General features: G+C 42.0%; 1 protein-coding gene across 1 annotated transcript in view; it reads left to right on the top strand.

Annotated features, from left to right (window-relative positions):
• The window catches only part of tmem266 (transmembrane protein 266), a 59,193-nt gene extending 32,899 nt beyond the window's left edge, over nt 1–26,294 (top strand). Inside the window, exons 4-11 of the mRNA XM_036535763.1 lie at nt 7,972–8,126; nt 11,030–11,103; nt 13,508–13,564; nt 14,144–14,282; nt 18,349–18,464; nt 21,552–21,744; nt 24,536–24,598; nt 25,508–26,294. Of these exons, the coding sequence (XP_036391656.1) occupies nt 7,972–8,126; nt 11,030–11,103; nt 13,508–13,564; nt 14,144–14,282; nt 18,349–18,464; nt 21,552–21,744; nt 24,536–24,598; nt 25,508–26,157 (1,447 nt within the window). The 3' untranslated portion in view covers nt 26,158–26,294. The remainder of the gene's footprint in view (nt 1–7,971; nt 8,127–11,029; nt 11,104–13,507; nt 13,565–14,143; nt 14,283–18,348; nt 18,465–21,551; nt 21,745–24,535; nt 24,599–25,507) is intronic.
• Nucleotides 26,295–26,714: the final 420 nt, after the last annotated feature.

Genomic DNA, 26,714 nt, shown 5'->3' on the forward strand with positions numbered 1-26,714 from the left:
GCAGCTGCACGACAAGTGCTGCTACCCTGACATCATCTGAGAAACTCACGCGTGCCTGACTAGTTGCAGGGTGCCTGAGAGTAGTGAGACACGGAAACCCTGGCTGGCCGAATCACCCCTTACCCCTGAGGGAATGAAGCTAATTTGTTCTGCTGCGGTGGGCGCCTGGTAGTCGGGCTCTCCTGAGGGCCCAGGTGTTGCTCATCATTGAGATGAATGGAAGTAGATTGCTTGCGCTAGTCTGTAGAAGATTTGATGTGATTAAGGTGGAGCGGACCAGTTTTTGGATGGTGTGCTGACGTCAGTTACAGAATGTCAGCTTCAGAGAGGGGTAAGAGCACTGATAGTCGTAGAATACAGCTGGTTGGCTGTGTGCTGAAAAGCTGTGCAGGTGGCTGATTGAATGATTTTCCTGATGTCCAGTGTCTTCTTAAAATAGTTTGCAGGATCAACAGTTGTGAGAGGTAAAGGTGGGGGACGGTTAGGAAGAAGGTTTGGAACAGTTTGCATGGGTCGGTGGAGGAGGCACTGATTAAGGGATTGCAATGAGAGGGCTTAGCTGTTGGGACTGCAGACAAGAAGGCAAAAAGCACAGCCTGGTAGGAGGGCAGATCAGACTGGTGGCTGGATATTCATTTCCTTTCACCTGTTCCGCGTTTGGCTCGGTAATCCAGGGGGGCATTGTGTAGAGATCAACCGCAGGGCCATTTAAGGCTTTCACTGCATCGGCTGTAAAACATGTTAATTCCCCTCGACGCTTCCAGCCCAATAACTCAAATGAAAGTGCTTAGTTTATTTCGCCGTGATGATTAATTGATTGATAGATAGATTAATTAAGTAATTGATTGATTAATTATGAGTCATAGTGTTGGTTGATAGGTTGGTGATGGGGTGACAACCTGAAAGGTTGCTGGTTTGATTCCCCGCTGGGGCACTGCTGCTGTACCCTTAGGCAAGGTACTTAACCCAGAGTTGCCTCAGTAAATATCCAGCTGGATAAATGGTTCACATGTAAAAACTGTAACCTATGTAAGTTGCTCTGCATAAGAGTGTCTACTAAATGCCAGTAATGTAGTAGGCAACATTTTGTCATTTGTTCAAGTGTTTCAAGTACGTGTGGGCATTATTCTCTGACATTGCTTTTGGTCAGTTTTGAACTTATCCACCCCACACTTGGAAGTTCCTGTAGAAGGTGTTTTCATTATGTATTGGGGTGGTTTTGTTTAAAAAGACAGAGATTGATTGAATTTGTCCCATGTCTGAAAAAGACAGGTGGATTAACCATTGCAAAGATGCAATAGTAATCAATGGCTTGCTCAGATTCTGTGACTGGCTGAAAAAGTTTTGACTTTTACAGCTTGACCATTTCCTAATGTTAGGTTTTCATGTGGCTCACACAGAGTTCCAGATTGATATACGCTTTAACTGTGCTTAAAAGGTGAAAAAGCCTTATGAATGTGTGCAATTCTATCTTTGGAGTCCATCGCTGTTGGTTCCTTTCTTATTGAGTCAGAGTTAACTTAGAATTCTAATGGAATTTAACAATAAATGCTGAATGTGATATCAGTTGATTAATCACACATGCTGTCCCTGCTCCTTGTAAACTTCCAAACTAATTGAATTGACCTGTTGATGACCTCATTTCCTCTTCCATTCTCTGCCAATCTCACATTTCCCCCCTCCCTCCCCCCTCTCTCTCTCTCTCTCTCTCTCTCTCTCTCTTTCCCTACATTCCCACTGTCTGCTTATGTATATTTTTGTATATTTAACCTTCATATCTTTTCTGTTCCACTTACTGCTATCAGCCAATAAGTAGAACTTAGGAGGTCATTCTTTGTTCCTAAAGGGCTTTTGCAAGAAACAGAATTGACTCTTTCACTTTAGCTAATAGTCAAAGTTTATTGACCTCTGTACAAGTGTGCATCATGCTTAGTCTACCTCAGGGAGGCGTATACAGACTCAAACATGGCCCTCTCTGGTGCTGCCAGTATAATGCAGCAGCCTCATACATCTCCTGTGGGAGATTGATGCCACGCCAAAACGGTCCTGACTGCTGAGCTGAGTGCCGACAGAGACAAAGCATTAATGTGCACCGTTCAGATACTTTACAGCCTGTTTAGGGAGGGCTGAGTGACAGCCATCTGCTCTTGCAGAGAGAGGAACCAGCCAAGCATGCTGGAGGAATTACAGAAACAGAGCATACAATGTCTAAATGAAATATTTTTGTACATTTTTCTTTTCATTTTTGGTCTTCATTGTCCTTGTCTTTACAAATGTTTTAACGAGATTCCTGAGACATGAGAAACCAAGGGAGAACATGCAAACACGGTCTGCAATGTACACACAGCAGCAATGTATAGCATTTATGTAGGGTAAACTAACAGTAAATAACAGTGAAAACATCAGACTATAGTCAGAGGAGCTCACCAGGTGCCATTAGCAATGTTACAGTTACTCCTTTTCTAACAATTATATTCACTGGAGAGAGTTTTCTCCTTTGTCGTAGTGAAAGAGGGCCAGGGTCAATCTGTCTGTAGTGTACTTTATGGATGATATTGAATAACAAAAGGAGGCAAATGTTTTCGGTACTTGCTCCACATTATCATTAGTGTCTGTTCCTTCAGCCACCTCAGATCTGTAGTACATAATCACTAAAGAGGGACAACTGATTAAGAGCATGATTCAAAAATCGGTACGAATTGCACTGCAGTTAAATGGAATCTAGGCCGTTGTCTCCAGGCATTTGCCTCAGTTTTCACATTATGAAAACTGAACATTGGAAACAGAATAAATATGTTTTGGAAATGAATTTATTTATCAAATTCCATTCTCTCGTCTTTACCTCTAAATTAAATCCAGGTCATTGTCTTTCATAAATTTTTCATATTCATTGATATGCTGTACATATGCACTATAATAGACAGTGAGGAATATTAGTGTTGAATATCATACTGCAAATTTTTCCCAAGACGGATTTCACAGTAGGATCTCAGCCTGGAATTCCATTCCTGATCTGCTTGCCATTGTTTTCAGGATTAGCTGTAAATGAATTGTGGAAAAAGGGACCACTGTGGTCCTCTCTTCTTCTTCCTTCTCATGGTGGAGTAGACACACCCACATCAGAGTGCCTACTTTGTCCTGTTGCGCTCAAAGCGTCGTGATCGACGCAGCACCAACACCATCTGGAGAAAACAGATTCCCTTCTCATCGGGAGCCAAAGAGATGATTGCTAACAGCGTGATTATGCCTTTATTTGATTATGCCAACAATGTTTTCTGGCCTTTGGCTTTGTCCTTGTCAGCGTCATCTGGGACTCCCTTCATAATTGTAGAGGAGGTATGCCTCGCTTTGTGCTTGTTGTGGTTTGGGGAGGGGAGGGGAGGGGAGGGGGGTTTCTGCATCCTCTAATCCCTCCTTTACATCTGAAACCCAGCATTGCTGTTTAAATACAGACGTGACCTCTGCATTCTCTCTTGGGTCTCCAAAGTCGACTGAAATGATTGCGGGAGTCCTTTAAATTCATGTATTTTCAGTGTTACCTGAGTACTGCGGGCAAGAAGCCCCTCAGCTTGAAGCAGCTTCCAGACCTCCCCCCCCTTCTCCGTCCAATCATAGGGCTCCCTATGAAGGTGTGTCCCCCTGCAGATTTCTTGTGAATCATGGAAAATGTACACATGGGAGATGTGAGCTTTCTCTCCTGTCAAAATGACATTCTGCTTACAAGCCATGATTTTGAAGGGTGCTCATCAGGAGAATGTTCTCTCTGAAGGAGCTGCTTGTAGCTGTCAGTGATCCTTGCCTCTGTCTCACAGGCCCAGGTTTACCAAAGGATTGCATGCGCATAGCTTATGATAAAGGGCAGTAAAAAGTACATGGAATTTCCCTAACCACTTGTGAATTTTTTTGTCTGAAATTGCTGCGCATAGCTTTTGTTGGTTCTTGCCTCTGCCTGTCAGTTCTCTGACATTAAGGTTTATTTAAAGGAAAATGGCACAAAGGATTGATCTCTGGACCAGGCCTTGGTGCCAGGAGAAATACAGAGGGGTGCAATTGCAATCCACAGGGGGGGTCCTAAATACTATGCAGACATCAGGATATAAGGAGACAACTAGGGGTGCACTGAGGTCTATCTGAGGTCTATCACCCCTAAGCACCGCCATAGTGCCGGGCCTGTTCTGGACCAAATAGGACAAAGAATGTCTACCCTACAAGACAGTCTTCAAGGATTCAAACTGACAAAAGACATGAAATCTGGTTAAAAGTTCTCACACACCTTTTGTCACATCAGACTTTCCAAGATGAAAAAATAATCCTTGCACTCTATAAACTAGGGAGTATCCATTGTGATTGAACAATCACACGTGATTAAACAAAAAAAAAATCCTTATTTCACCCTCTCAGTGTCTCAGTGATAATTAGGGTGACGAGTAGGGAAGATGGTCAGAGAAAGTTATACGCCCAAATACAGATTGCAGGAGATTGTCAGGTGAGGCGACAGACAGTGGAGACAGCCAGGTTCCTCTCCTTTTCCCAGCTGGATCACAGGTGTGGGCCCAGCACCACCTGTGGTCCACAGCTATGGCACACAGCAGTGAATCTTGGGCACAATATTACTTTTCCACCTGGCACATTCACGGGGGAACAACTGACGCAGGTCCCGCTATGTCAGTCATCCTGAGCATGCACCCGCAGTGATTAAAAGCGAACGGAAGATGGAATTCAATCAACGTTATAATCAACATTTAGCTGGTACCCCTGGACCCACCCACACCACAGCAGCATGCATGCATTACATTCTTGCCATTTAGCAGATGCCCTTATCCGTAACAACTTGATCAGGTCATAATTATTACATATTATCCATTTATACAGCCGGATATGTACTGCGGGGACAATGAACCAGCTTTGCTCCTTACCACTGAACTACACTGCTGCCCACTCATTTGAACCCAGTAGCCAGATGCTTAGTTGTAAATGTCCCCATATTTTCTACTTAGATTAGGTTGTTTTGGTGTTTTGGCACTTTTTTACTAGTTTGTTTACCATGAGGAATGTTCTAGTGTCATACTGAATCGTCCTGTTGTTGTATGCCTGTATCTTCTAATGCAATACTTGAGCAGGAAGTTCCAAGAATATTGTAATTATTTTTCTGTCTGTGCAGGTTTTTCGTGCAGGTTTTAGAATGAGGCAGGGTTTTCACTGTAAATAAAGCTGTATGGTGAACTGTAACTTTTTAAAGTTCACTTTGTTTGATGTGCCTCAATATAAAGTATTGTGGTGTAAAAATATGACAAGTCATATATCCATATGTAGTTTGTGTGTAATTCATAAGCACTGCCAGTAAATGTCAGTTAGGTTAAAGAAGGTGATCAGTCATTTTTTTTCTTTATATATTAGGTGTGTGAAATGTGGAAATAGGGGAGGGCAGTATGACAGAGTGCTGTCACTACGGCTGAGTGTGCGCTCAAAGCTGCAGGTTTGGTGCCCTGCAGACCCGGATTCGAGGCCGGGTGGGGTGACCGCTCTCGCCCTTTGCTACAAGGAGACTATGGGAAGGTATGCAGCTATGAGATATCTCAAAGTAGAACTGGGAGGGACTCGAGAAGAGAAAAATTCTACATGTGTGCCATAAGTTACAAAGTAAGGCCTGTTGTTGGGGAGGGTAAAAATAATTGGACACTGTTCAGACATTGCCCAGAAGATAGACGGTGAGTGTAAGATAAAAATGATCGGACTCTATGGGACATTTGGGATCTTTGTTCAGTGCGGTACAAAAGACTGTTTAGTGTCATATCATTTTTGAGATACTCTCCCTGATGCTGCTGAGTGTGCATTTATGAGACTGTCTCCTACAGATCTGTGATAAAAAAAAGTTTTTGGCCTCTGTCATTATTATGAAGTGCTGTGTATAACAAGAGGAGCTAGGGGAAAAGTATGAAAAAAGAGAACTGCATGGAGAAGGTGGAGCAGAATGAGGGAGGGAGTGAGCATGTGATTTGCTCCACGCGGACCAGTCCGGTTTACCGTATGTGATTTGAAACATATGCAATAAACCTAATTACATCAGTCTCTGAAGACTATACTTGTCGTATGTTAGGGCATTGAAATTCACTTTCTGTAATTATTACAAAAAAGGTATATACAAACTGTGTAACCTATCCTTTGGAGAATTGCTGAACAAGTGTGGAGGGAACTCTCAGTCCATCTGCCCCAGACTGGGATTAGTTTTCTACCACATTATTTTATATTAATTTACAACATACTGTAAAACTTGTCTTGCTGTAAAACTTGTTTATAGCAACAAACATCATGCTTAATGGCTACCAGTGCCTGTCATGTTGCAAGTAGTGTCTGTTGGTTGTCATTGCTGTTATGAACATATTTAATATTTATCTAATGAGGTATTATGAAGGTAAATTATGAATGGCAACATAACGTTATTTATCAAAATCCTGCAAGTAACGCTATATGATGTGAATAGATGAGTAATGGTTCATCTTAGTCTAGGTTAGTCTAAAATAAGCTAATTTGATTGCAGATAGATTGCTTATAGAAATAAGCTAAGACTTCTTAGATATGGGGTTGTGTGTTTTCACGACATTGGGGGGTTGACGCGTGTGGAGTATTTGGTTAGACTCCCGCACTTCACTAGAACTGCATTACTCAGGATCAGCCAGCAGTAATTAACAGAGCACCTCACTTTGCATCAAACAGTCAGGACGGCAATTCTATTAATTAACTGCCAAAGCAAATCATTTAAATGGCCAGGGATATCCTCTTAATTGATTCTAATTAATGTCACAGTGCGGGTTTCCAGCTTGTTCTGAAAGCTTACTCACTTGTGTGGACTCCGGGGGGTGTCTGCTCTCACTGCCTTGTGTCTACATGGCAGCCACATTGCTATGCCTATCTTTGACCCGACAATTGCAAACTGAGAGCATTATAACCTTCTTTTCCCATTTCATTGACATGAGGGTTGTGTTACTGCGATTATACCACACTCAGAAACGTGTTTCTTGACTGAATTAATTTGCTATTTAAAATTTTTAAAAGCTTTTGAAGTATGTGTTCTTATACAGGACTACATGTATAATAGTCTTATAGTATAGTATGTCTTATAGTATAGTAGTCCTGAATGAACTGTGTCTGACATCGGACTGCTCAGCTACATCTGTGTAGGCCTGCTTTGTATTCAGTGTTTAACAGTTCTTCTAACTTACACAATGGCTCTGCAGAGTTGGGGCTGTGAATGTTTTCCCTCTCAGAGAGGCGTCTCCTTTGCCCGGTCCCCAGCTAACTTTTTGGGGTGTCAGGATCTCAGGAAAATATCAGCAGTCCTCTGCTATGTGTTTGTATATAGAACAGCACCCTCTGCTGGTCGTAGGCCAATCAGCCCAGTTGAAAATGCATGAGTGTTGCATTATTTTACACTTTGGCATTTAGCTGTTATCCAGAGCAACTTACACAGGTTACAAATTTTTTTATACGTGTTACCCATTTATAATGCTGGACATTTACTGAGGCAATTCTGAGTTAAACATCTTGCCCAAGGGCACAGCAGCAGTGCCCTAGTGGGGAATTGAACGAGCAGCCTTTCGGTTACCAGTCCTGCTCCTTAGCGCTATGCTACATTGCTGCCACAGTGTATGCCTTGTTTTTTAAAGGTGAATTTACTTGCACAGATGCATCACAGTGTTCACAGTTATGATACTGATACAGATATTTTTTTTTTTTTATCTCAAAAGACCAGTTGCTACCATTGGTGACATTTCTGCATATCACATTACATTTGCCAATTCTTACTGCATGTCATCACACATTATTATGAGCTGATTCTCACATTAGTGCGTTTTGCCTCAAAACTCATGTTTGGTCAGGATCTTTGAATAGAGGGTCCAGCTTCTTTAACCTTTGACCTGTGACACATCTACTGTAATTGACACCCCCGTCTCTGTCTCCTTGTGTGTTTAGGTCGAACTGGCTGAAGCCTTGCTGCGGTAGACGGGCATCACTATGGCAGATGTTCCTGGTCAGTGTAGGGTTCAATTGCTTTCTGGTGGCCTGTGTGGTGTTGGTTGTGCTTCTCCTGGCCCTGGAACTACTGATTGACACCAAGCTTTTGCAATGTGAGTATATGTACACTGACCTGCTCATAGGCACCGAGCCCCAACAATATGAGTCTGACACAAAATGACCTACTCATAGATACCAAGCCTGTACAGTGTGACTATATACACACTAAATTGCTCACAGACACAGACACTAATCCTCTACAATGTGTGTTAAAGATAGGCTTTCTCATATATACCAAGCTTCTACATTGTGAGTATATGCACACTGACCTGCTCATAAATACCAACCTTTACAATATGAGTATATGCACACTGAATAGCTCGTAGACACAGACACTAAGCTTCCACAATGTGTGTTAAGTACACACACTTACTCATAGATACCAAGCTTCTACATTGTGACTACATGCATGCTGACCTGCTCATTGGAAACCTTGGTCCTGAGAGATGTTTCAGACTTTATTGTATAATTGGATCAATTATGATGCTAAATGTGCATGGGTGATGCTCAGTCACTATGTTACTAGCTGTCCCTATGCCCTTGTTCTTTTGTTTCCTGTGATATATATTTAATTTATCTTGTCATTATGGCCTTGCGAATGACTCTGGATAACAGCATCTACCAAATTAGTAATTAAATTAAATACTACAACTGTTACCTCTACTGCTACCTCTACTACTATTACTACAATTACAGGAACTATTACTGCTACTGTTAGTACTACTACCACTTAGTAATAATAATAATAATAATAATAATAATAAATGGACTAAATTTTTATGATTTTTTCACTTGCATTTTTAAGGGTAGCATCACTAACATGGTTCTCCTTTACAAAGTTCACATAGTACCATATGGTCTCTGTAGAGGTTATTCTCGCAGCAGGATAAGATATTGCACCTGGGGGATGGCAGGGCAGTATTTTTCAGAGACCAGAGGGAAGGATCACAGTACAGCTTGATCAAACTGCTTTTATCCAGTCCTCTCACTACATTGCTCAGGTTCCACCCAATAAATAGCAAAGATAGCATGCTATAGTTCATGAACCAAAAAAAAATCCTTCTGGGAAACATAGCTCAGAACACAGAATCTAGAGTTAAGAGAATTTTTTTAATCTCCACATCAGGGATTTCCTGTTTCAAGGCAGCAGAAAGTAGACTATATATTATGTTTTTAAAATCTATCTCCTCCTTGCAAATGTCAAAATAAATCCATATATTTCATATATTGCAAATATAGCACCAGTTTCAGGAGGTTGTAAGTTCCAGCCCCTAGGTGGGACACTACTGTTTGCTGTGCTTAGCAGGGGTATAAGCTGAATTCCCTCAGTAAAATCTCCAGCAGTATAAATCAGCAATATGTAAACTTTGCTGTACAAGGGATTTCAACATACACATAAGTAACTAAATGGAGCATACCCTTGTCAGATGCACATTTTATTAAAAGGATAGAAGGTAACACAGCTGCTTAATATGCCTTTTTGATGCATGTGGTTAGAATGAAGCTGTGTCTTTGCAGTGTCCTTTGTTAACAGAGTGGGTGGGGTGGTATGAGCCACCATCTTACTGTGAAACGTGGAACTGAACTAATCTGCAGTATGTGGCTGTTAGCAGATGCCCCCATCGATAATGGAAGGGAGGCATGGAGACTTATGGCTTTAATGATATCAAAGGCCTGCCACAAGGGATTGTATGGCCACAAGTCACTTCAGATATATTGCCCTTTCATTCTAGCCTTTACCAGTTCCGCAAGCTGGAGTGAGGAACAGGGGCGAGAGGAACTAAGATAAATGGAGAAAAGGAGATTAGTGGAAGAACAAATGGGAGAGAAGCAGGCAGGCTCAAGATTAATGGATGAGGGCATGAGGAGAGATAAATGAACTGATTGATCGATTACTTGAATGGGGCAGGGAGGACTGATAGGCCAGGAGGCGAACCATGAAGAAAAATGCACAAAACCAATTGCTGAATGGGTACAGTCCACGATTAGGCTGATAAATAGGCAGACGGTTGGCCAGATGAAGGGTGGGAGGAGCATGCAAATGAGACGGAACGTGTATGCTGTTCTAAATTCAGAGCTGCGTCTCTCACTTCCCAAGCACAACAAAAACAAGTGGATGGAGAGCTGCTTTAACAACACCCACCGAATCTGTCACTCACCACGTCTTGTGATTCTGTCTGTGTCATACCCGTGTCACACCTGTTTGTGTACTGTTGCCGCAGAAGTATGTCTAATTATCACGTGAAGTCACCATAATCCATTTCTTAGTCCACATTCATGTCACTCTAATCATTATGACAACTACAGCTTTCAACATTACAATTCCCTTTGAATTGCCACTTAAAATGCAATCCTGACATCTGGGCCTAATCCCTGCCTTGATTTGCGACCAGGTGTTTTAGACTAATCTAAGACCAACCTTAAGACCAACCTTAACCTTCAACATTGAACCACTAAATTTGCTTATTATTTCAGCTGTGATGACACATGATCGACTAGAGGATTCCAGACATTATGTACTACCATTGTGTTGTCAAATTTTCCTTTCCTTCATAATTTCCTACCCTGAAAAGTGCATACGTGCAGTAGAATTTGTGTTTACTCAGTAAGAGTTTATTCTACAGCTGCACATTTCCTGTCTGAGGATACTTCCCACACAGGTGTTCTTTCGGCAATAAAATAATCTCACAAAATATTAATTACTCTCTTGCGTCCATTGACTTTGCTTACAAGGTAGCAGAATTAGAAAAAAGGCTGCACCTTCAGCTTTATATACAGTACATGTTACATTTTGCTGAGGTAGCAATTTCTGAGGAGGCAACAAAAAAAAGCACACCATGACAGTCTCTTATCCGATTAGTTGGATAAGGACAGGGTTGAGGCTGGAGCAGTGCACTGGCATTAAAATGGCTCTTTGTGGTTTTTTTCTTTCTTTCTTTCTTTTCCTTCTTCACAGTTTCCAACGCTTTTCAGTTTGCCAGCGTCATCCATTGGATCAGCGTTGTCATTCTGTCCGTGTTCTTCTCTGAAGTGAGTGATACCGGCCGCACCTCAGCACTCAGGCATAATTACACTGACAGGGCCGATTAAAGTGATACAGCTGAAGCATTAATTAAAGTGATGGGGGCGTAAGTGATAATTAAAGGTGAGCTAATGAAAAAAATGAGATCGGTTTACGGTAATGTGAAACACATAGAGACCCCGCCCCCCTGACATTGTATATGAAAGGTGTCAGGTGTGAAGGGTATTGAGTGCACTTGCTGTGTCACCATCTGCCCTAAATTCACCCTATGCTGAGCCCCAAACCAATCTGCAGGTTTGCGTCTTTTGCCCTTTGCTTCTCATTAACAACATCATCACTGTCTGTCCTGTCAGCACAGGAACAGAAATATGGGGGAAGAAGAGACAGCAGATGTCATGTGAGAAAGAGACCACTGGGGTTGTGAAACTTGTATGGTTGGGGGGAAAGGGGTTGCCCACCCACAGACCTCTTGTGTAGATGACAACTTTACCTTGAGTTATAATTATTGGCAATGAGCTTGTGTTTAAGCATTATTTCAATTGGAAGCATACTTTACAATTGTCCAGTCTGTCTCGAAATGATTCCTTTCCATGTATCCAACCTCTTGGAACCACTTACCTTCATTCTACACCCCTTTGTCTACCTTGGCCTGGAATTTTTTCTTCTGCTGTGAAGTTCATGATTACATGTCTAGGGTCACTGAAGAATGGAAAGCTAATCTTACAAAGAAAGGAAAAGGGAAAAACATACAATTACTAATTTTGATATAGGAATGTAGTAATTTTGTTGAGGAGACGCTTCAGTGAATTGCTGTGTTTACGTAGGCTTGCAACAAATTGATTTTGAGGGTTTTTTATGTATGTTTTCATTTACTTGGACGACATCAACATTTGCTCAATTTATGTATATGTTTATGTACATTTTTTATCCATGTCAATTTTCAGAATCTCTTGGTTGACAGCATGGATGGATGGCAATAATCAGAAAATGGACAATGACAGGAAACCATAGCCTTGTGCCAAACTGAATCATTTTAATGGAAATTTTTAATGAACTACATGTGTTTACTTCATCTAAATGAAGAAGTGACAAAGCACCCATCAGTTATTTTACATCACAGGAGCACACCTTATGTCAAATTTACTAAATTGAGTCAAAAGCATTAATAAAATATGTGTATACATATATATATATATATATATATATATATATATATAATACATATAATGTCACTTAGTACAGAGTGTTAAGATCTCAAGACGTTTATTGCTGAGGTACATATAGTATTTGTCCTGAAAGATCAATGTCCATGTGTATACAGTGCCATCACACATGGCATGTGATGACTGGGTTTCAGTTCTGTTCAATTCTGTTCATTTTGCTTATAAGGTGGTGAGCAAAGGATATCTAATAGTAAATAAATTATGAATAATTTCAATCTACTGGGATTAACAAATGAAAATAGAAATACAGGGGAAACCGCTTACAGTGGTCATGTCTGTCCGGGTAGAATTGATATAAGCAGATGATCATTATAAACGATTTTTTTTCTTTTTCTTTATTTCTCATGCAGATTAGAAATTGACATTTGTGTATTTATTACATGAATATAAAGTAATGAAACGGACAGCGTCGCTATTTACTGAATTTTATTGACTCTTTCAAAATACAGTACAGCTGTTTCAAACGCTTTTCAAATTACAGTACTGTACAAATTAAATTACTGAACGGTCTATAATTCAAATACACTATAATACAGTACAGTACTACACAAAAGTAGCCTGAGGAACACCAAGTTTTGCTGCTGCATCTCATTGGCTCATTTTTGGAAGTTTGTCATAAGCTTCGATGAGTCTACGTTTGTCGTTGAGAGATTTTCCCATCATGATTTCTATGCACACAGCATTAGCCTCAGGTAGCTATCCTGAAGCAGATGGGTAACCGCGAAGCAAAGTAGGCCTATCAAAGTAAAGTTAAAAAAAAAAAAAATTACCGTAGTTTTATTTTTTTCCATATGTTGTCGTGTATAAAAAGACCCAAAATGAACACTGTAAGCAGAGTACTTGATTACTATAAGCGAATTATTTAAACAGTATTTGTATAGGAATGATTCTGTCCCAAGCTTTTTGATCCATATGAGCGGTTGATTGCTATAACCATGATCACTATAAACGGTTTCCACTGTATTTTGCATTGTTATTTTCATGACTGCAACTGTTGAAACCATTTTATAATTTGTGAAAGAAATTTATTCCTGAGATATTATGTTGAAGGAAATGTCACACCAAATGGGGAAAACACCAAATATGATGAGCTTATGAAAGTGAGGATGTTGAAAATCTACTGATGAAAATACAGTTCCCTTCAGCCTGTGTTTCTTTCTCCCATTTTCTCTCTGTTTTCTTCTGTCAGACAATTTTCAGAATTGTAGTCCTGGGGATTTGGGACTACATTGAAAATAAGGTTGAGGTGGGTACCCTGGAGTCTGTTTGAACCATGTCTGCATGATGCACTGTACTGAGCACTGATGAGGATTCATTTAGTCTCACCACAGCACCAGACTGGACATGTTCGCTCCAGACCTCCGTCTTTGATTAGTGAATCAAAGCTAGAAATAAAGGTTGGGTTTGTGGAGAGAGTGAGCGTGCTTTGCCTGCACTGGACACTTGTGCTTGTTTCTTTTATCTCTCTGAGGTAGCAAGTATCCTATTTATAAAGTGTACCTTTAGTTCTGAGAGCAGGTTACTTTTGGCTGATGAGACTTTACTGTCATACAGAAGATTGTTGATTGTCAGATGTGATCTCACAAGAGAAGTGAAGAAAACAGGTTTGTTTTCTCTACTGCTTTACTGTTTGATTTTTTTAAAATTATTTTTTCCTGTGGTGCATTTGTCCATATAAACTAGTTTGAAACTATCTGAACTCAGTTTATTGACTGAAACAGTGTTAGCTGAGGGCTCAGAATGCATGCAATAGTAATTGGTTTCCTTCTGACTGATAACTGCAGTTATCAGTCTAAGTGGTGTCTGAGGTCTGTGTTTTCCCCAGGTGTTCGACGGCGCTGTCATTGTCCTCTCTCTGGCCCCAATGGTGGCCTCCACAGTTGCCAATGGGCCCAGCAGCCCATGGGATGCCATCAGCCTCATCATCACTCTCCGCATCTGGAGAGTTAAGAGGATAATTGATGGTGAGTTTACAGTGCCTTACATCTTTACAGCTGTACATTTACAGTGGCTAGACTGCTACATAGACTGAAACTTACTGTGCTCACTCCATTTGCTGTGGTTACATATTAATGTAGGGGTGGTTGGACTAGAATTCCAAATATGAAAGTGCTGGTGTTTAGAACTTGCATTAAGAATAGTTTGATTATTTAGAACATTTTGTTAATCATCTATATATTATACTGTGATTTGAGAGATCATAAGTATAATGCTGGTTTTTATGTTTTTGAAAGTTAAGATTAATTTTCCATGACCCAGTAGATGCCAGAATAACATTGCCTTTCAGTACCATACTGGCAAATCAATCAAGTGATGACAAAATAATAATATTCTTCTCATTATTATATGTCTACTTACTATTCATAACTGTATATTTATTGACAGATGTTCTTGGTAAATTGCCAGAATTTTTCCATTTCCATTTTTTTTCCATTTAAACCAGTATTGATTTTGAACCCACTCTCTAAACCAATGAGTGTGATTAATGTCTACAATGAATAAACTCTGTGTTCGTAGTTATGCTAATGCATGCATCATTGATTCCTTGGCCTCGGTTACCCTCACCCTCACTCTCACCATCACCTACACACAGTTTGCCTCTGTCTGAAGGAACTCTGCATGTGTGATCAGCTGACAGAACTTTTATGCTGAGACTACCATTACACATTGGAACAGTCTGAAGCTTTACCTTTGTTGTATTTTTGGCTTTGACAAACTTTACAGGGCATTTATGTTGGCTATGTGTTTATCCTGACAAACATTACGCTGTTTACTTCCCACAAGTCTTTACACTATTCTACCTTCATACTGATCTGTCAACTCTGCAGAGAGGGGCATTCATACAATGTCATTTTTACTCAAAAGAGATGCCAACTGATAACATTTGCAGGATCACATAAATTTGGCATAATATGCCAAATAATGAACTTTTACCCCTATTATAGCTATAGAAAATCACTCCTCCTGTACTTGTCCTGAATGATCATAGTTTTAGCTGAACTGAGGTGGTGAAATATATTGACACCAATCCTGTTGGCAGTGAGACTGCAGGAAGGCACTAAGCAGATAAAGAACTTAACACTCCCTTACATTCCCTTAGAACTTTCATAGAGTACCGGAAGGCATAACTGGCCCGATGTCGCTGACTTTCTTTTTACCTTGTACCCCAATGTGCTGATTCAACACAACCAGCAAGAGAGGATAAAAGAAACCAATATAATCACAGCCCTAGAAAATTACACAGCAAAAGTGAGGCTCTGTTAGATCTGTGCCACCCCAGATGCAAACACACATTCACTGACTGACTGACTGACTGACTGACTCTCTCACTTGCTCGCTCGCTCACTCACTCACCCCCCATGTTGAAAATTCTCTGTTAATATTAAAAATTGATCCAAATGAAAAATACTCCATATCAATATTCATCTTATTGAATGCACAAAAGTGTATTCATCATTTTTTTTTAAATGCTTGTCTATGTATTTTCTTCCCGCACTCAACCTGGCATATAATACAGTATTTGTTTTCATATTTCATTTTACATTACAAATATGAGCATTAATTAAAACATTAATTGAATCCCACTTTGCTTACAACAGCACATTCGATCAATATCGTCACAGGAGGAGCAGAACAGTTTCATGGAGATTATTTCCTCTTATACAATAAATCTGACTTTCTGTCATCCTTCCTCCAAATGGTGGAGAGAACCAGCCAGGAAGCAATGAATCAGTCTTGTGAGATCATTAGGGCAGCTTCCAGGGGGATAAGGTGGGAAAGCAGGGTTACTCCTGACCGTGACAATGACAGCATATGATTAGGTGCTGTGAACGATCTGGTCATGCAGTCAGTTTCTGCTGCCCGGGTGGATCGAAATGTCATCAGTGGTTGTGACAAGAGGCTGTTACCATGGTATGAATGATAAATTTTGGATGTATCACCAGCACGTCAGCACTGTTGCATCTATCTCACCCCCATGTCTAAGGAGTGCATCACACAGCTACACTCACGATTAAACGGGCTGGCCATTAATTAAACAGTCCTTTAGTCTACCCCCTTGTGGTGAAAGACTGTAGTACACTTCTCCTTGCCAGCGTCCAATGCTCTATAAATAGCGGCTTTGAGCAAGGTGTCAGTGTCTGCAAGCACTGCTATCCGTACTTGGCCCTGTCATGGGAAGCAGCAAACAGCTGCTGGCTTGCCCACCTCATCCCCTCCCCCAGGTCTGCATGACCTGCTCACCTTTGTTCACACCCAGAATTTTCAGCATCACAAAGTCACCTTTCTCCTCATCTGAGAATATGATAAAAAAAAAAAAAAACGGATACTGATGTCCATGTGCGATGCAGGCATTCTGGGCTGCATCTTCTCCTCCCGGGTGGAAGTCATCTGAAAACGGGGAATGCAATGACAGGGGTAAAGCCAGGACACGGTTATGATGCAAGAGTTAAACAGTATTGTGTGATTTAGCACACATCATTGCGCATCAAGGTTTTCATCTGCCAGAGTTTAATGCATCGCTTACAGTCTTCACAACTCACTTATGGATTAAGTCACATCAAAGCAATCCAAACCAAAGTGGAAAACAAATATTTGTGAGATATCCAATCACGTACAGGAGTGTGTGTGTGTGTGTGTGTACACCTATGAGTAAGGCATAGTGATTGGCTGCCGTGGTATCCCTGACCTTGAGGAATAACGCATTGCACAGTACAGTATAACTGTGACATCCCATCCAATTTTTATATCAATTTCTACTGACTTGGCAGAAATTTTACGGCAGTGCCTGAGAGAATTAATTTTCAGACAAACAAAACCCTTTGCAGTACCTGACTGAATAACATTGATTATATTATTGATGGGTTTTTGTTGTTATTATTTATGCCATTTAGCCACAGGAGTTGGATAATAGCCATTGTCTCTTCTTTCTGTCTTTCTAATTTCTGTAATATCTCTTCTTTCTAACACCGTCAGCTAAATGCACGCGATTGACAGCCTCCGGCAGGAAGGGATATACATTGTGCTGTGGCTGTTGTTGCACCAAAAACACTGCAGTAGGAGGATGCTCTTATTTTAACCGAGTCGCATTTGTCAGTCTCTTTCTGTGGCTGTCAGTAGATTTTTGGCAATGCGCACGTGGAGATCCACTGACTGGCATTAAGTGTGGCACTTAACCGACACTGTTTATATTGCCAATAATTCTTCAGAACATGTCTCCCATAATTCCTTGATGTGTATATTGATGATCAGTCTGGCTGGAAAAAGGCACATTTCATTTTTTAACAAAATAGCAAAAATATTGGAGTGATTTGATGAATTAGACATGTTCTGTTGAAGTTTACCAGTTTACCATCACCAGTTTAGAATTTCAAATTAATGCACACATTTTACTTCTGAACCAGATTAGTTTTCTATCAGATATGGAAGCTAAATACTATGGAATAAGCTCAGCACTACCAACTGGAATTATTCCTCCTCACATTGTTTTTAAAACACACAAATAGTTTTTTATATACAAATCTTGTGCAAATTGGATTATCTACTGAATTGTTTTGACAACTTGTCTTTGCCTTTAGTTGTTTTCCTCCATTATGTTTTCCCCATTTCTTTTTTCTTTTTTTTTCTATATTTTCTCTTACAGTACTTCTTACAGTACTCTTCATTTTCTATTTGCTGCTTTTTTTAATACTGTGTTTGTAATTTGTTATTCTTTTCTCTTTCTATGACTTTGATTGTTCTCTTTTTGAATGAATAATGTGGTCAACTCACATATAACCCTTCTGGCTTTATATCCACCTGTGCTTTTGGTTAGTTCAATGTTGATATTGTCTTTTCGATGATGTCATTCATAAGGAGGAGCAGCGGTAGCCAGAACATTGCTGGTTTTCAACACATTCAACACACTGCTGTTGTGTCAGCAACCTGATTGACTGAACTGACCTGAATGGTTTCAGTAAACACTTAGCGAGGGCATCTAATAAGCACACAAATGATGTAGTGTAATGATGATGTCACTCTGTGTCTCCCCAGCCTACGTTATCAAGGTGAAGGTAGAGATGGAGCTGGAGATTCAGCAGTACGAGAAAACCAAGGCTGTGAGGGAAGACCAGCTGGACCGCCTTACCCACATCTGTCAGGAGCAGGCTGTGAGTCCTGTCACTGAGTGACTGACACCCGTCACCCCGCAATGCCTGACTGACACCTGTCAAATTCACTGACCGTGATGGACACTTCACAACCCTGCTGCCATTATAGTCAATCCCTGGCTGACTTCTGGGGCTGCTGAACTACAGTGACCTGTGAAACTTGCCGGATTGGAATCCTAGTTAGTAGGAACGCTTGCAGCTTTCAGCGTTCTTTCAAGCAAACAATTAAATTCATTTATTGCAAGAGCAGATGATGTTGGTTTGATTCATTTTGATTGAAGCACTCAGGAGTCAGCACACCTGCAGTCTGTCAAACTGTAAATGTGTGACATCATAATTATAATAATTATAGTTAAGTACCTCTTAATTCACTATGACTTTATTAACAATTAATAAATTGTTAAGGATATTTCCAACTTTTGCATAAACCCAGGACAACAACATCTGATCATATAAGTACGATCAAAAATTCTCAGTAATGTCAAGAACTTCATTTTGTAACTTTCTACATACATACTCACATACCATCTGTTCCCTATTCTATAAAATAAGGCAATACATTATATTAATGAATATTTTAACTTTATTAAATTCATATGCATTTGGTAAGTAGTACAATATTTATACACTGTTTTTACAGTGAAACCATAATATATGAAATATATGATATATAAAAAGAGCCCAAATGACCATACAAATGCAATCCATAGTCCCCTTAATGTATTGTGTCATTTTGCGTACACAGTGTTTTCACTGGTTCCAATCTATTGTGAGTGAATGACTGTGTTATGGCTCTGACTAGACCATGTCATATATCTGACTGTAGCCTTGTACAATGGCATTTCCACCACAAGCAAATGAGTGGCATTCAGTATTTGGATTTCAAGTTGTAAGCCCTCCCATCGTTGCCTCCGGACGAAAAATAAGACGCCTCTGCAGCCATGTCACTCTTCATAAGAGCCAGACCATGGCACACCCAGACCTCCTCTCTGTAAACATACCCTTTGCTCGGTTACCTGAGGAGCCTGCCAATCACCAATGAACTCCGTCTAGGGTCAGGGTAGATAGTATATATGACATCACACAGCAAACAGGGACTGGTGTGTATATGTTTTGGTTTCTGTGAGGGGATGCATGTATATTGGTCATATGGCTTGGATTGCACTTCTGTTTGTGATAAAGACATTCACTTTAAAGTAGAAGGCAAACAAGAAAATATAGTTTCTTGTCTTAATAATGTATATGTGTAACATACATTACACAATGATTATAACCATACAATTATGTTGTATTCTCCTTCTGCAATTGTTGCAATTGTTGATTGTTTACACTGGTCATTTTGCATTTCATTCCCAGTTCATTGAGTAGTGGTTGATGATAGGATTTCCTCCGCTATGAATGTACTCTCATGTACTGCAGGCAGGGGGCAGTAAAATGCCATTTAAATGTGTTGATTAACCATACTAATACAGTGTGTCAATTTTAACAGGATCTTTCAGGTAAAATTCCGCAGAATTTGCACCGTCATTTAGGGAATGAAAAAGATTGCAGAAATAAAAACAACATAAATGTTGTGCTTTGTCTTTTTTAATATTTATACTTTTGTGTAATGCTCCGGTTGGAATGAAAGATTTAATTGGTCTTTAGAAAATTAAATCAAATCAAAATCACATCAAATTGCATTGGTTATAATGTATTTTTACAGTCAAGATTATCACAACATAGTGTACATGTAGCACAGTGCATTTCCAGAGGCAAACAAAAAGTAGAAAACAGGGGGCAAATTGGGAGAAAAATGGAGAATTATTATGACCAAGGGAAAAGAAAGTCGGGAGAATCCTGGAGCAAGGGGATGACTTGAACGCCATCCTCCAAAATACATACACACCTACTGCAATTATTTTCCATGTTACAAGTCTGCACTAGGAGGCAGGCAGCGAGTGGATCGTAGGTGCATCCATTCACTGCTGTATGGCACCTGAATGAGTCACAGGATGAAATGGAGGGACCCTGGCTCATCATGACCCACCCTCAGCTCCGCAGAAATGACATGGGCTCCCGGGTCATTGTCAGAAAATGGCATTTCCAGATTCAAACCAACACTGTGAGGCTCAGCCTGTGGTGTGCCTTAGCAGCCTGAATCACTTAAGAGTCCTTGGGAGTCCGTAAATTGTTTCGATTGCTGTCTCGATTCCAATTCTGCATTGTGTTTTACTGTAATTTGTCTGCAATGTAGGCAGAGGGAGATCAGGAGCTCTCAGCGCTTAGGGCCAGAGTGCCTCTCTAACACAGTAGCTCCACTCTGATAGTCATTTTCCTGCTTTCAGCAGATCTCAGCCAAATTCAAGCATAAATATTACACAGGATGCCATTTGTCTTTATTTACCTTGAAACAAAATAGTGCCCTTTCATGCTGTGACATCTATATTGTGTACATCCAACTGGTTAAGCCTTACAACTGCATTTGTCCTCAACACGTAGGACTCCAGAATCAATCTGGAGAGAGGTAATAACCATAGTCATGGTAGGTTGTTATGGCTGACCTGAATACTGAATCCTTTATGGGATGCTGAGTGTAATGACAGAACAAGCTCTGCAGTAATCTTGTTGAGTGTCTGTCAGTATCAGAAAAGCCACCAGAAAAAATTGATCAGGTATAGTGAGTGGCCTCCACTCCTGACGGGAGTGATATTTCGGGAGCCGCTTTACCCCCCTTGCCTTCTCACTGTGATGGGCACTGTTTCCAGGGGATATGCTGTTGTACATTATTTGTGTGTTGCAGACTGTATGACAAAACCGACACTGCATCAGAAGTTTAGGATGTGCGTGCGTACGTGCGTGTGTGTTTGTGTGTGTGTGTGTGCATGCGTGCGTGCGTGTGTGTGCATGCATGCGTGTGTGTGTGTGTGAGTGAGTGTGTGCGCGCATATGTGTGTATATTTGTGTGAGTGTGCCTCCTTTCTGACTTACCTTCTTTCTCCCTGTGTCTGCATGTTTCCCACTTGGCTCATCCCACCCCCCCTGCCCCTCTGCCCTCTAACCTCCTACCCCCTTCCCGTTTCTCTCTGTTCACTGTTCCTGGGTCAGTTTGAGATCAGGCAGCTGCGGGCTCACCTGGCCCAGCAGGATCTGGACCTGGCTGCGGAGCGCGAAGCGGCCCTGCAGATGCAACACCTCTGGGACAAACAGGGCGATAGTTTCCAGGTGGTGGACGGGCTGGCCCCCGGGGAGTCAGATGGTGAGGTCTGCGGCAGAATACGGGAACCCCTGCCTCAAGCAGGTACCCGTCCCCTCCCCTGAGCCTGGACAAAGAGGACCAGATCCACTTAGGGTCTCGCACGGGTTGCTGTTGTTGTACTTATTTGCCCTCCTTTTTTCAAACTCGCTTTATTTTTGGACAACTCAACATGCCATGTGTAAAGGACAACTTACTGAGGTTTTTTCAGAGAGCTGTTGAGAGAATTGAGAATTCAAACAAAGTTCCCACAGCTTAAATGCTTATTGCAAACAGACTTCCTGTCTGTGATCAATTTACGACTCTCGGCTTCTCAGCTTCTAATAATGAATATCACTGCACTTAGAGGAAAGGATTGCACTCTGTTTGAGTGGACTTGTGGTATAACAAATACGTGCTTAGTGGTTTCGGTATCTCAGGATTTTTTTTTCCCAGTGCACGGACAGGAAGTTTGCGCACAATGGCCCCATGATTCACACAAAGGACTAAATTAGTGAAAAGGAAGGTCTCCCATTGGATGTCTTATTGGAAAATAAGTCATCTGACCAAGAGATGTACGTGGCGTGTAGACAATTATGAAGAACAAAAAAATGACAAATGTTGTAACAGCAGGTCACGGAAATGCCAGAGTCGTGTTCTGCTAATCTGGCAGAGTTGCCCTGGGCAGGACTGAGGCTCTCTCTTAAAACCCAGGCATTAACACACAACACAGTCTCTGACTGCCGGCGCTGCGGGATCAATAGAGGCTAAAAAAGCTTTTAAGAGCTTCCAAAACGCAGGGAAACAAGCCCGTAGCCCGCACCGCAGTGGGTCTGCTCGCTGTCTCAGAGGTACGGCTATTCCAGGTACAGAATGCTCAGTGCATTTGGGTCTTGTTTCGCCAGGAGAGTGGTCATCAGCGAACATCTGTTCCTTTCACCTGGAAACCACGACAAGCAGGAGGAAAAAAAAAAGCCAGGGCTGCAGCCTCACGCGTGACTCAGGGGAACTGTAAGAAATCTGGCCCTCAGGAACAAACTGTGGCTTTTTCCATCTCGCAGCTTTGAGAGGAGCACTTAAGAGTGTGGGCAGGCCGGCGGGCAGACACGGCTCTGGGGTTTGGCTGATGGGCTCTTTCCTGCCTGAGGGGTGGCATCACGGGTGTCAACTGTTCCTATAAAGGCCACCTGTAAGTCTTCTTTTCTTGTTGGGAAGTATGGAAAAAAGAGGAGTGCGGCTCACCAGTGTTTTGGGACCGTTGTTGTCCAAAGAACAAAAACCTCTCTCCCGATTATTTTGTAAACAGAGCACAGGGGACCGCTTAGCTGGTAGATTTGTGATAGGGGTAGCCGCAGTGGGACTACCCACCTCCTAAATCCTCTGGATCATGGCGAACGCAGCGACCTTAAGCAACCACAGTGCGGTAATACTTAAACTGCTCATTCTTTCTATTCAGTCCTAGGAAGGATTATTCCAGGATTACAACTCAGAATGCCGTGATGTAGGGAAAAGAGGGCATGGCTATACTGCTCTTCAATGGAACCAGATTCCACAGATGCCAGTAGTTAATTTATCCTGCGCAGTCTGGAGAGAAACATGACTGTTATATCTTCAGCTGAATCTACAGCTAAGCTTTCATTCTGTTATTTGCCCGGTTGTACTTTTACCATTGATTTCAATGCCATTTGTCCTTTGCTGGCTATTCTATCATGACTAATTGTCTTGGGAGGAAAGCCTTAATATCTAAATGCATTTATTATGAAAATGCGATGGCAAATTACATTCTGGTGTTTTCCAGAATACAAAACAGCGTTTTAGCTACTTTTAAACAGAGAAGAGACAATATCGATTTGCAAAAAAAAAAAAAAAAAAAGAGAAAAAGACTGCCCCAAATATCACGCACTGTATCTGAGTGTATTGGAGGATGAACACCAACATGCCAGAGAGCCTTTTAACCGCGCTGCCTTTTTTTTAAACTCATGTGTTATTAATTGTCGTGTGATTGTCCTGGTGGTGTTTTAGTGAGTGCAATGTCTCCTCTCCTGGGGCAGCGGTGAATGAATATTTCAGGCTGAAATATAAATGAAATTATCCGTCGGAGCCCACGTCGGTCCTGTGGGAGGGTGAGCCGGCACTCAGGGTGCTTTTATTCTCCACTCGTGGCACCCCAAACCCGCCGGGGACAAATGAACCGAGCAGAGCAGTCCCTTCCACCCGCAGAACAAGCCTGGAACAACGAATACCCTTCCCAGCACTGTCTGACCTGTATATGGCCGTCTTAACACTCCCAGCCATTTCCCTGCACTGCCGTGATGTGATTTTTAACCTGGCCTCAAAGCCACACTTTCACCTGTAGATTCCTCTGTTGCGACTATCACACTGAATGTTGTCTGTTTCGGTTTGTGCCATTCAAGCTGCCAGCTCGTGTAAGACTGATTTGTGTCTTTTACAAAAAGGCTGAGGGCACACGGGCTGTCCATGAAACAAATGCTCAGCTTAAAATCGTACTCTGCACTGCTTGTGGAGTGTGCAAGATTCACAAGACTAAATAACTCTAAATATATAACCTACAGCGGTGCTTTGAAAGGTTTAATCATACTCAAACGTTTTTTTGTCAATAATTTCTTATACTGTATATACCACAATGTATGTATGGCAATGACCTTATTTGGAATAGGCAACAACCTTTATTTTACCAGCCCAAGATAAATGATTAAATGGTATTTCATCATGTTGTTGTTTTTTTTTCCATTCAGAATCTAATCAATATTGTACTGCATAAATGCAAGCGATATGTGATTAATCATTTTGGAGTAGAAACCATATTTATGATGTCTAATCATACCTCTTGTTTCAGACACAGTTGTGCGTGATGACATGAATAACTACCTCAGCCAGTACTACAGTGAGCCTAGCAGTGGTAAGAGCATGAATTGTTTCTCTTCTCTCTGCTCTTGATGACTGTGAACGTGGTGACTTACCCACTCTTGGGAGAAGGTGTGATTGGCTGTGCTTCCATTGCACTAGCTGTGCTTAAAGGCCAGCAAATGCTCATGCAGTCGACGCAGAGGGCTCAAACTTTTCTCATCGGATAGGAATTCAGGAGGTTCACAAACTGAGGATGAAATCTGAACTGCAGCTGCCTCCACTGGCCTTGTGGGTCTCAGTTCTTCTACGTGGTGGGAGGTGATTCTGAGAACTCTTAGGGAGACATAGCTGTCGACTGTGGATCAGAGAATATGTCCTCAGGGTATTGATCTTCCAGAGTGGTTTAGAGGATTAGGAAATTTGATATATTATTAGAAAGTTGCTGGTGTAATGGCTGGGTAGGGTTGTGAATAAGTTGAATACCATGTAAAACATAAGCAATGTGAGTCATTCTGGGCATGAGCAACCAAAGTGAGAACACCCATTAATGTTCCATAGTAGTATGTTGCATAACGTTCCCCGTTAGTGGAACGAGCTACCAAAGGCTATAAGAGCAGGGGCGTCCCTCTCCATCTTCAAGAATCTCTTGAAGACTCACCTCTTTCGAACTCACCGTTTCACCTAACATACTAACATTTCTAACCCTCACCTTATTCTGTTGCACTTTATCTTATAGCACTTATCGGTTCACCTTTCTGTCTGCATTGTCTTGCTTTATCCCTGACAGCTCCCTTAGCACTTCGCGCCTACTACAAGGCCTCCTTTCATACTGTAGCTTGAATTTATTCCTCGTATTGTAAGTCGCTTTGGATAAAAGCGTCTGCTAAATGAGTAAGTGTAAATGTAAATGTATGTAACAGTAATAATTATGATGATGTCCATGCATGATCTGTGTTTGTAGATATGGGAGTTCCGGATGTGGGCGCTCGAGTCATTACCACAGCGGCCATCGACGTCCACCTGCCGGACAACCCCAGCCACTTGTCCTCGATCCTGGTGAGCGCCGACACAGCCAGTGGGCCGGAGCGCGTGGGCGCCTCCGTGAGCGACACCTCCGTCACCGCGCCGCGCTCCGCGGGCGGCTCTTCCACACGCGACCACAGCATCAGCAGCCAGACGCTGGGCTCCACCACTGACTGCAGCACCGCCCGAGAGGTCTCCTCAGACTCCTGCCCCACACAGTGGACGGCCAACCAGCACCGCCCCCCACCCTACAGCAGCACCATCCCTCTGGGGCAGGCCCCCCGGGACTCCCAGGACCCCAGCATTGTGGTGCAGGAACTGCTCTCCACCCTTTCAGGTGAAAGCTGCCTTACTCAGAAGGGCCTGGACCCCGTCAACCTCAAACTGCCCAGCCCCACCACCTCGACCGAGACCAGCCTTCAGCTGGAGCACAGAGTCAACAACTACAACAAAAAGAACCGGGAGAGCCTCAACGTGCTCCAGATCAAACCACTGATCCACATGCAGGCCAGCGATCCCACGCCGGCGGAGAAATACAGAATTCTGGACCCTGCAGACACCCCTCTCAGCCACCTGCCTGACACATAGCGACTGGGGGGAGGGCACCCTCTCGCTGTGATGGCGCTCACAAGCTCCGCACGCCTCAAAGAAAAAACCAACAGGCAGAAGCAAAGGACCTCTTGGTTACCTCCTTACGACAGAGCTGTTGACAGGCCCCTCGTACCCCCCCCCCCCCCCCCCCCCCCCCCCCTCTCGTGAAGCACTTTGTTACCTGTAAACGCTGCTCCTGCCCCAAATCGCACAACTGTAATGTGAGGACAGAGTGACAGAGGGATGCTTTTTTTATTTTTTAAGCCAGCAATGAACAATTATCAGGAATTATTTTGAATGAGTCTGTTTGTGAAAACAAAACCCTGTGTGTACACGAAACCAGCAAGGGGCCACGCTAAAGCTTTTACTGAACACGCTGATTGAAGTGTTAGTGATAATGAGCTTTTACGATTCGTTTCTGTGGGGTGGGGTAAGGGTGGGTACTGGGAAAGGGAGGATTGTTGGGCATGGGCTTGGAACTGACATTTTTCTTCACAAGAAATACTGTAACAATGTGTACATTATTGTCTGATGCAGTTAATGCAGGGTATATT

The sequence above is a fragment of the Megalops cyprinoides genome, chromosome 8, assembly GCF_013368585.1.
Source record: "Megalops cyprinoides isolate fMegCyp1 chromosome 8, fMegCyp1.pri, whole genome shotgun sequence".
NCBI lineage: Eukaryota > Metazoa > Chordata > Actinopteri > Elopiformes > Megalopidae > Megalops > Megalops cyprinoides.